The sequence below is a fragment of the Scaptodrosophila lebanonensis genome, unplaced genomic scaffold, assembly GCF_003285725.1.
Source record: "Scaptodrosophila lebanonensis strain 11010-0011.00,11010-0021.00 unplaced genomic scaffold, SlebRS2 tig00001415-arrow-pilon, whole genome shotgun sequence".
In the NCBI taxonomy this organism is placed as follows: domain Eukaryota; kingdom Metazoa; phylum Arthropoda; class Insecta; order Diptera; family Drosophilidae; genus Scaptodrosophila; species Scaptodrosophila lebanonensis.
Window position 1 is genome coordinate 3,867,472 of NW_022060742.1, and position 11,727 is coordinate 3,879,198.

The 11,727-nt window shown below is 42.1% G+C and overlaps 1 protein-coding gene across 1 annotated transcript; it reads left to right on the forward strand.

Moving 5' to 3' along the window:
• Positions 1-930: 930 nt before the first annotated feature.
• LOC115632645 (paired box protein Pax-6) lies at positions 931-8,547 on the forward strand. Its single transcript, XM_030529874.1, has 6 exons — positions 931-1,066; positions 2,840-2,959; positions 3,014-3,181; positions 6,277-6,417; positions 6,611-7,200; positions 7,708-8,547. The coding sequence occupies exons 1-6, from the start codon at positions 931-933 to the stop codon at positions 8,545-8,547; spliced, it is 1,995 nt and encodes a 664-aa protein (XP_030385734.1).
• The last annotated feature ends 3,180 nt before the right edge of the window (positions 8,548-11,727 follow it).

Here is an 11,727-nt window from a genome sequence, read left to right on the forward strand (position 1 = left end):
ATGCCACGCACCACTTTTCTGCAATTATTTCCATAAGGAAAGACAATTCCTGTCATAAATGCATTTATAATGGAGTGCAAGGAGAGGCGCAAGTGAATGAAAAGCAATGATGTTCTCCCTCCCTCCCTTCCCCATATTCAGGGAGTCGTCGCTGCTTGTTTATACGCAAAGACGCAGTCATGAGCGCGTTGGCCACTGCCTACTTAGCGCGCTCGGAACGTCGGCGGGCAAGTTAATTGTTTGATTTGTGTGCGCAGGCGGCACATATGGCCATCCTGCTCACTCGCCCGCGCACTGCCTGACAACGGCCGCCATTATGAATGTGCGGCGAAGCTGAAAAACCGGTCCCTCCAACAAAAGCACTCAACCCGTTTGAGTGAAATGAGAACTGGCTGGAGCCGTCCGACGGCCAGGTGAAATTCGAGCCACTCGCAGCGGCGCTCAGTGTGCTCAGAGCGGCTTTCACGTGAACAACGTTGCAACGGAACGGCATTAACGGCGACGGCAATCGAGTCAAGGAAACCTTTAGCCAGCCCTAAGCTATCGTTCGAAACCGAATCGCTTTGGAACTCATTGAGATTAGTTGTGCTTGTGGAAATGGATGTGCGGGTGCAGTAAAGAGCGCGTTATGTATTTAATTGCCCCTCGAGTCTTGCAAAATTTAATGAACGCCAGCCCAAGCAAATCAAGAGTGCCAACAATTTGCATGCCCGCGAGCTTTCGTTCAGCTTTGGTTTCCATAATCGATATTTGCCGTGTGGCTGCGGCTGCGGCTACCAAAGTGAATTGTGTCTGTGACTGTGCAGCTTGTGCTTGTGTTGTATGTGAAAAGTAAAAAGCAGTAGAAAATTAATAAAAAACCAACAACAACAATATACATACCAAAAGGCTAACTGATTAGACGAGTCTTAAACGAACGTTACGGTCGTCATGTTGATTGAGCCGAGCTTAAACCGTGACTTTGGTTCGCTTACTGTTGCAAGTTCAGGCCTGGCGGCCGCCGCGCACTGGAAAATGGAGCCACATCCACAAAGAATGCCCTCGCTGGCGCCTCACTCGTCAAATGGTAAGTCCTCTTCAAATGATCAAAACTGACATTTGCCGACGGCTTCATTAGCCAGCAGACCCCCAAATCTGAAGTGTGTGTGCAGATCAGATTTCAAGGCAAATCTTGATATAAATTATTCCTTCAAATATAAGTTTCAAGCATATTATTTATTTTATAATCAAATTGTTATAAGGGCACCATATAGTGAAAAAAATGTGTGCTTAAGAAGATTTGGAAAATAGTCAACCTCACCCAGAGAACTCCATTAAAAATAATGTTGTAAAAATAAATGCTGCGTCTTCATAAAGAACCATTGCAGAATATACATATTTGCAATACTAACAAGATATACAGAGATCCTTACTATAGCAAGAGAGTTCATTTAAAACTAGAAGGTGAATGCCTAGCTTTTAATGCCAAGTCTAACTAAATATCTGATGACCCCGATATATTTTATTTTCCTTTTCGGTTCGTTTCTCAATTTCACCCTAAAATTGATTTAAGTTTTTGCTTTGTTACCTATTTCGCAAAATAGATTTTGATCAGATTGTTTGTTTTTAAATTAATTTTTGTGAAACGAAGACTTCTAAATGTGTTTTTGAACAGACCCGACACAAGAATCGTTTTTATAACCTTCTACTTTTCATATAATACAGATGATTAGCGTTCAGGCACGTGTGTTAACCCACTATTTACATATGTATGCATGATCATTTAACTGGTGAAGCCAATTTTAATTGAGATAACTTATCTAAAAACGTAGTCATAGCTGCCAATAAAATAAACCCATAAAGTTGGCCATTGTGTGCTTCAAATCGGTAGATTTAGATCTGGATAGCAACATTTTATTTCCCTTTGAGCGAGGATAAACCGAATGAGTAACTGGCAGCTTATTGTTAACGTTTAACTACCTGTCGGACATCATCGCAGAATTTAACACTTTTACCTAATCGGGTATTTCCAATTAGCTTTCGCAGTTTACATTTCAACAACTGTTAACTGTTTTGCTTGCAATATTTTGTTTTTTTTTTTGGCAAAAAGGTATACATATAATATTTTAGATAATAATAATTATATCTTTAACAATGATTTTGGACACCAGACTGCGAGCCAGTTATGTCCAAAATTGCTGTAATTCGCTCCCAGTTATCAACTGTTATAATTGATTGATTAAGAATCTTTGATAAGTCAAAAACCAAAAAAAAAAAAAAAAGACAAACGAGATGCGCAAGTTTTGCGATAATTGACAATTAGTCGATACGCAGCAATAAGATTGGGAGAGGGTGGCGGGTCGGAGGCAGTACAGTTTAAAAGCGCACCGATAAAATAATAAATGACGGCTACATACAGAACAATATATCTAACACAAAAGACTCAATACACAAGTTCTGTGGCAAACAACTGAGTAAATATTTTAATTTCTTGTTTCTTAATTTGACTGTAAATTAAATTGTCAATGTGAATTCCAATTGACGTGATAAATCTGCTTGGGCAGGGGTTACGAAACGCCATTAATGTACACACATACATACATATGTACAAGTATGTACATGCTAGTTGGGACTCCATTTTGGCATACATTTTGTGAGTGAAGTAGTGTGCGTGTGCGTGTGTGTGGGGGAGAAGTGGAAGTGGGGAAGGGGCGGAGGTAGAGTGACAATCGCCATCAGTCACTTGGCTCAGTTCAGTCAACACAATTAACCGTTAATTTATCATAATTAAGCATTGTGGTCGACAGTATAACAACAACAGGAAGAACAGCAACAACAATAACAACAACTGAAATAATGCTAACAATGGCCAATTATCGTTCAATTCGTTCAATTGCAGTGGCGGCATCGGCATCGGCATCACCAGCAGGAACAACAACACCAACATCTGTACAAATACCACCAGGTTTTGGTGCTGGCAGTGCTGCTGCCAACGCAGGCCCAGCAGCAGCAGCGGCCGCGGCAGCGGCGGCAGCAGCGGCCGCATTGAGTGCGGGTGGAAGTGGAGCCGGAGCGGGTAGCACGCTTGGAGCTTTGATGTCGCAGCACCGCCTCTTGGAGTTCTCCCGCTTTGGCGGCCTGCGTGGCTACGACATCGCTCAGCACATGCTGACACAGCAAGGCGCAGTCTCCAAGCTATTAGGTAAGTGTACACAAAGAGCGGTGCAAATACTTGAGTGGTGCGTCTGTTTTGTCAACCCGTTTTCCATCTTCTTTTTTTTGGATTTCGTTTTTTTTTTTTTTTTTCATTTCCATATACGAGTATTATGCGTCAAGGCCTCATAATCCTCCTGTGTATAGCGTGAAGGCTACATACGCAATGTAAGTGCATAAGCAGGGCAAGCAATGGTTGTTAAATGGGTCTACCAGTCAGGTATAAAATTAGAAAACTGAACTAAAAAGTCGCTTATCATTCACTAAAGCTATTAGTATTCTTAAACACGGATCGAAATTTTTATTTGAGTAACTGTCCTTGACTGCTTTAGTATTGGAAATAATATATTCTATTAGAAGTCAATATTTGAATAAAAATTTTAAAAACATTCTTGGTTTGTAAAAAATAATTTAACTTTAATCAAAGGAATGCGAACAATATGACCCGTGCTGCAATTTAAAGATTTACGAAAGTCTTTTTCGATATTTTGAGCATTATATTTTATAGCGTATCTGTGCTGAAGACTCTTAAGTTAAGAGTGTGTAGAGTTGCAGGCATAATTTGCAATATTAAAGATTTGTAGGTAACTAAGATCGTTAACAAAAGTTATTTATAAAATACTGAGACCCATCGTGTTTTCATGTTCATAAAAAAAATTGCAGTCCTTAGCTTTATGTTTTAAACTTATTTTAAACATTCACTTGTCGAATTTAGAATATTTCTACTTCATATTCAGGACATTCTTTATTAAGTGATTAGATTTATAGATATGTAGTATGTACGTTTGAGGTAACGTGAAAAGAATAGTCATTAATCTATTTCAGTCTATAAAATACCTGAAACTGTTCAAAATAATGAAAATTATGGACTGACCATTCTATGTTCCATTGTACCTACTTGTATTGATGTTAAATTTAATCTGCTGAAATAAAACTAACTGATTAAGATCACAGCGTATTCCTTTCATAATCAAAGCATTTTTAGGAACTAGCAATGGCTTCGTCGATAAGAAAAAGGGTGTATTTTTTCCTGTTTTTCTTTAAGATTTGTTGCACCAATTACAACTATTCTATTTAACAAAAATCGATCGTGCTTTCTGCGATGATAAATACGGCATGGTTCGAGACAGGTCCCAATCAGGGCGTATAAGCTTAGATCATTTGTTGGGGTAAGCAGTATATAGGAAAGTTGTATTAAAGAATATTTACTAAAGACCAACAGACCGATGAATAAATGCAGTTGTCATAGAAAATGTACATACAGGATCTATTCAATGAGATTGGCAAGCAATCTTGGCTACTTTGTTTTTCCTGCAACCATACACTACTATGCGAGTACGAGTATGTACATTCATCACATGTCAGATAATAACCACTTTGTTTTCGATTTGTTTGCGAATTTTGATGATAAACATGTTATTATCCTTGTTGCCGCAGCGCGGTCGGCGTTGCTCGCCTGTCTGTGTAATTTGGCCACTTAAAATTGCATAAACGCCTTGGCCGAGACGACCCGAGCGGTGCGGCGGTCGCTGTTGGCGGTGGCTGCGCATTGCAGGCTCATTAATCAAAACGCGCTGTAATCGCATATGTAGGGGTCGGTCCTACTGCTGGGGTAGAGGAAGGGCCAAAGGGACTGCGCAGCGATGCGCGCAAGTGCCCGCGGAACGAGGCAGCAGTACTTGTAGAAGCAACAGTAAAAGGTGCGTGCTTGCCACTAACCGGTAAGCCCCTTCGCAGGGTTAGCCCTCCTGCTGCCTACCGCAATTGTCGATGCTCTGATAAAGCTATTAAGTGTGTGCGATAAGGTGTATGTGGTAGATGAGAAGAAAGGGTTGGCTTAAGTGCCCAAATGAGTTAGGGTATGAAGCCAAGGTACCTGGTAACCACTTGTGGGGGGATTCCATCTTGAACTGAATTTTATTCTTCAAAAATGAATGGCTAAAAAGTTGAATGTAATTCAATTATATTCTGTAAATACTTGTATAGTACGTACAATTTGGAAACAAGCTTGCCACACAAACACTCTTTTTTAAATCAAATCATGATTTACTGATCATGATATTTACTGAATGATCAGAGAAAAAATGATCAGAGTCCTTCACTAAGAATGTAGCAATTGTTATTGGATGAATTGGTTTTATCAAGCCGATCATCTATGTTTTTACTCGTACTAACGGTGTAGTTACTGAAAGACACTGAAGAATATAAAAAAAAACTGAACGTTACATAATTGTAATTCAATAATTCAGCAATTCTGTATATATAGTACGTACCATTTGGAAACAAGGTTGCAATACAAATACTCTTTTTAAATCAAATCGTATCTGAATAGTCATGATATTTACTGAATCCATAAAAAATGATCAGAGTCCTTCACTAAGAATGTAGCAGTTGAAAGCAATTGTTATTGGATGAATTGGTTTTATCAAGCTCGGTGATTTACCGAAAGACACTGAAGAATTTAAAAAAAACTGAAAGTTACATATTTCTATTTCATACATATTTCGAAAACTGTAACCTCTTTCTGCACCATAAATGTCCATTAAAACGCTCTCTTTGCTGAACAACTGAAGTGTAAACTTGCCATTAAAGCCAATTATAATACTAGTGGAACTGTCTAATTCCCTATACAACCTAGTTCAAACTGGCTTAACTGTCCCGACTTAATTTAAAAATTTAAGGGATATTTAAAGTGGGGGTTTGTATTTGTTCATTCATGGTTTTGAAAAATGCTGCCTGAAGTTTTTCATTTAGATCAAGGTCCAGAAGCATGAATTTGTTTTTTAGATAAATGAAAGCAGAAATGAAAATAAACTTGCATTACACTACTATATATATAGCCTTTGCACTTTTTAATTGAATATGCTTGCTTGCAAATCCCCTCAATTTATTCAAAAATTGAACTCGATCTAAAGTGGCTTCTAATTTTCAAGTAGCTGCCACAATCAAGAGTTTAAATTCGAAGTGGCTTGACTGCGCATCGGTCTAATCTCCGATTCTAGTCATAACTCATCAGCTGAAGCGCAACAGATTTCACAACACCATCGGCTTAACATATTTTGTTGTTGTTGTTGATATTTGCAGGCTCACTGCGACCACCTGGTCTAATTGGTGGCTCCAAGCCAAAAGTGGCCACGCCGACGGTTGTCTCAAAGATCGAACAGTATAAGCGCGAGAATCCGACGATATTTGCCTGGGAGATACGCGAGCGCTTAATCTCGGAAGGTGAGTTAGGGGGCAGGGGGGCAATTCGATTGACGTTTAATCCGCTTTGAGGCGCATTGATTGATCGCCAGCTGATCGGCGGCCGCCTTTGAGCCTCGCCTGGCTTGTGAAAGTGCCGCTGCAAGCGCTCATCTCGTCTCATCTTTGTGTCTCATCTCTGCCGCTTGCTAATTTGGCTTCAATCGTTTTGCAGGTGTTTGCACAAATGCCACCGCACCGTCGGTATCCTCAATAAATCGCATCCTACGTAATCGCGCCGCTGAGCGTGTGGCCAGTGAGTTTGCCCGTACAGCGGCCTATGGTCTGTATCCGCCTCCACCTCATCCGTATGGCAGTTTCACCTGGCATCCGGCGGCAGCAGCAGCAGCCGCTGGCAATGTGGGTGCCGGTGGACCGGTACCACCTCCGCCCCCCTCGGCCCACTTCTGGGGCGTTACGGCACCCACTTTGGCAAATCTGCCCCCTAGTGCGGGCAGCTCGACGCCCAGTAGCCTTAGCTCTGCCAATTTATTGGGAAGTGGCGTCGGTGGTGCTCCAACAAATCGGGCCATTTCGCCCGGGTCGGGTAGTCACGACACTCTCGAGTCGGCCGACGAAAATCGTCATATTGACTCTGATTATATGGACGATGATGATGAGCCCAAGTTCCGACGCAATCGCACCACATTCAGCCCGGAACAGTTGGAGGAATTGGAGAAGGAGTTCGACAAGAGCCACTATCCGTGCGTGAGCACGCGTGAGCGATTGTCCAGTCGCACCAGTCTCAGTGAGGCTCGCGTACAGGTGAGTCACATTTTTACATTAAAACATTGATAGCTTTAAAACATACTTATATAATATAATTTACTTATAATAAATACTTGCACATTTCTTAAGTACACAAATTTCGATCCTCTTCTTAAGGCTTAGACGTGATTATTTATTGTTATTTAAACGATATTCGGGAAATAATACATTTATCAACATTTCGTTCAAAATGTAAAATTAATTAAACAAACCAATATATTAAAACGTTTTGACCATTTTAATATTTGATGGAAACACAGAGCTTATACAAATGTTTAGGATGGCTTGTTGTCTATTTCAAGTTTCAGTTCCAATTTGATTTCATTCAGTTTCAGGAATAACGAAGTCATGTATAATAAGTAGAGTAATAGAGTAGTGCCTATACTTTATAAACAATTTATTTTACCGTATATCACTAAAGTAGAAATAAAACTCTTGTAATTTATTTCTGTTCACTCTTAACAAAATTCCTTTCTATTTTTTTATTTTTTTATTGGTCAACAGGTCTGGTTTTCGAATCGTCGCGCTAAGTGGCGTCGTCATCAGCGTATGAACTTGCTCAAGCGTCAACGGGCCAGTCCCAACGGCGCCCTGCCACCCTCCTCGAACCCCTTGCACTCACAGCAATCGAATGATGCTCCAGCAAGCCTGAGTACCACCACAGCCACCAGTTCACCCACGCCCAGCACCCACAGCAATGCCTCAGCTTCGACAGGTCCTCATCAGGTGGCGATGTGTCCGGAGCACTCGCCACTATCCACACAGCAGGCGCCACCGCCGCCGATGCTGCACACTGCACTGCATCCGCTACACGGCTTGCCGCCGAGCCATCATCATCCGCATCATCATCACCTGCCCACACATCCAGCGGCGCTACAACTGCTTAGCCACTATCATCAGCAGCAACAACAACAGCAGCAGCAGCAGCAGCAGCAACAACAACAACAACACTCGCCCACAACGGCAGGCACGTGTAGTCCCACGTCCAGCGGCACCACGCCCCTCTCCATGGGCGGTGAACGGAGCGCTTTTCGCAGCTTGGTCGGCTCTCCCTCGGCAGCTGCCTTCGCCTTAGGATTGGCTCGTCAATATGCCGTTGCTGCTTCCTTAACGGTGGCCGAGGAGCAGAGATCACGACTCCATTACGCCACCGCAGAGGCTACGACGGGCGGTATTAGTGGAATGCCCACTACTGTGACCGTGGACAACTCCTCCTCCGATTCGGATGAGGAGATCAACGTGCACGACGACTCCGATGCTGAAATTGAGTCGCCGGCAGCGAAGGTGGGTCGCTTGTCATCCGATGCAACGACAACGTTGCAGCTTCTAAAGCATGACCGTTAGCTTGTTTGGGGCAGGGGGTTGGTGTCCGTCTAATTGAGAACCTGAGTTGTGCGCGCGTTTGTGATTGACAAGCCCGTCGCGCTGTGACAAGCAAAAGGCGCGCGCAGCATGTCGTTGCATTGGATCATACTTGTAAGGTTGGGCAGGGGGCGTTTGAATGGCGTCCGCGAAGGGGGCGGTCCATGCGTGTTGCGGGCTTGTAACTTGAGATGCGGACGACGACAACTACTACACTGCAATGTTGTTTGTAGGAAAATTAAAGAAAAAAACAAATCGAAAACCAAAGTTAACATGCTGCTCACCTACTTACTTGTATGTAGCTGCCTAGCGGGCCTGTCGCCCACTGCAGCTCACCGTATATGCATACATACATATATGTATATACATCCATATATTTGTATATTTATATGTACAACTGTGCGCAGTGGCTGTTGTTGTTTGTGTTGTGACTACGCCAGCAAAACGCGTTAATATAATAGGCGGCATTTCTGTGTGTGGACATGCTTAAATTTAAACTAAAATTGTAACTAATACGCCCCACTATGTTCACATTGCTTAGATACCAGAAATATTGCAGCAAACGCTCGATAAAGGTTTCAGCTTAAATTTGTAATTGAAAAGTTTTTCTGTCGCACATCAAAAACTAATATCAAGTGAACTCATTTTTTGGCGTCTGCAAATTTCGTTATAACTTTTAACCCGCGATAAATTTTATTACCAGGCCTAATTTCGTGGCTGGCTTTATCGAGTGTGAGCTGTACTTACGATATAATGTTGATTGTAATGTAATTTATTCATCTTTATGCATTTGCCAGTCGTCGGGCTGCTGGCTGCTTACCTCATCACCGTTTAAGGCTATAGCATATGCAATATATATATATACATACAGGTATACCTACTTAACTTTGTATAACTTAGGCTTAAATTTTGGTCATTAAGTGCAAACTAATTTGGTTGCGTTTGAACTGATACCGTTAGTTGTTAACTGGAGCGAAACGGCGTGTAAGATATCCTAGACTCGCATTATGTGCGAGTTAGCTCAAAGTATAGTACTAAATAAATTATGGCTACTCTAATGTGAACCTTAACGAAGAGGAGAACAAAAGAAAATAAACAAACAATAAATTTGTGCAAAACTAAAATTAGTGTTGCATTTCTATTTTTAATTTCAAATGCTGCGATCAGCTTGTTATTACTGTAGCTTCAAAGGGAGCATACAGATGGGCAGCACTGGCATTCTGGCACAGCGAAGTGCTGCCATTCAGTTGAAAACGAGGCGACGATACTTTTTTATTATTTTGTGTAAGTAGGTTGCTGCTGCATCGATAAAACTGATTTAGTGGGAGGCCATCTTATTAGTAAGCAAATAAGATTCAGTGAGTGTTTTACGAGTTAATGAAACGCAATATTTGGATATGAAAATGAGGCGGAAGCTGGGCGAGACCTGCTTGCGACGACCAGTTGGGTAAATGTTTTTATTTCCAATTAGGCCATAATTAAGCCACTTTGATATACTATACTCATTTGGACTCAATTCCCAACATTTTGATGATCAATTTGGGCTGTTTAAGTGGCCAGCTATTGTGTGTGCGGCTCATTAGCGCGCTAAATCGAGCAGCAGTAGGTTAGGGGATTTGGGGGCACGATCCAAATGCCAACGCATAAAATTCAGATGTCACATTTCACGCATAATCATTCAGCCAAAACAAAAACTCGATAGCAACAACATTCGAATTGTGGCAACGAGCGAGCGCTCAACAGGCGCGCGCATAAATTAAACATTTAACACTCAAAAGCTTCTTAAAAACGTTATTAAATATTAATTTAATCAATATTCATTGTCTGGTGTCCATGGAGGAAAGCGCAAAGCCAACACAAAAAGTAAATGCAAACCGAAAAGCAAAAGCAAAAGCAAACGAAACCGAAATCCAAATCAAAATACGCGCATAGAAAACGCTTAAATTTCAAGCGTAATGGCCAATATGTCCAAATCTTGTAGATAACATCGACATTTTAATTATAACCAAATGAAGCCGCGTGCTCGCACACTCACATGTACATATGTATGTATATGCATATCTACGAGTATATGTATATTAGCCAGAAAGAGAGAGGGAGAGAGAAATGGACATGGACACTGGTACCCCGGGACTGACCGATTAAAAATGCAGAGTCAACTAAGCACATAAATCAATGTAAATTATGGTGTTAACAAAAGGCGAGCTCGTCGCACAGCATCATCATCCAGCGACGGGTTGGCTTAGACTTGGGGACTTGGGAACCTGGACCTCGATCTCCGCCTCGGCCTCGGCCTCGGCTTCAGCCACGGTCGTCTCTGGCCGAGATTTAAATGAGTTGAGCGCGTATGTTGTGCATTTGCATCTGATAAGAGCAGCCAGAGCAGGGGAGAGCGGAGTAGAGCAGAGCGACCGACTGAGCAGATCCCATAATGCTGATCGGTCTGATCGGTGGATTGCTGGATAGCTGGATAGCTGGTTAGGTGGATCGCTTGATCGGCGCAAGCGCGCGCGCGCCCATTCACACAAATTCAATTTGCTTGATTTTTTTATGAGCTCAAACACTCCAACACTCCAACACACGCACACTCCAGTTCCAGTTCCCGTTGCCGGGCATCACTTTATTCTAATTTAGTGCGGGGCTGCTCTCGTGAGCATTCCTTTAATAAATTTAAATCACCTTCTATTGAAAATATTTTCACCTCTGGCCCATAAATTATACAATATACGATATTTACACAGTCAGACACTTATCGATTTGGGCAGTTGAACGGCGGGCTTAGTTTTTTGTTTTTGCTCGCATTTGGCAGCGGTCAAAAATTTGAAGGCATTAGGGGTGTTAGCCGAGAGCAAAGCTTGAATAATTTGGCACATTTATTGGGCTAGCACGGCCAGGGACAGTCCATCAGCATCCTTCTGACAAAGTGGCGCTCAAGCGAGCGCCATATAATCGCAGTCAAACATTTTTACGACCGCTCGTCTTCGACGTCCTCATCGCTCTTGCCCAGGGCATTCTTCACTTGCAACACAGCACCAGCGACTCTTATTTGTTAGCAACAATGTAGAAAATGTGTTTTGCTGTTGTTCACTACGCGCAGTTTTTATTGCTTGGGTTGGCTGAAATCGATGAACTTTACCAAGGCCCAAACGTACACCGAGATGC

Coding starts and splice junctions, on each gene's coding strand:
- LOC115632645 (XM_030529874.1), top strand. CDS start 931: ATGTTGATTGAGCCGAGCTTAAACCGTGACTTTGGTTCGCTTACTGTT. Junction 6,418..6,610: donor CGAGCGCTTAATCTCGGAAG/GTGAGTTAGGGG, acceptor ATCGTTTTGCAG/GTGTTTGCACAAATGCCACC. Junction 7,201..7,707: donor TCAGTGAGGCTCGCGTACAG/GTGAGTCACATT, acceptor ATTGGTCAACAG/GTCTGGTTTTCGAATCGTCG.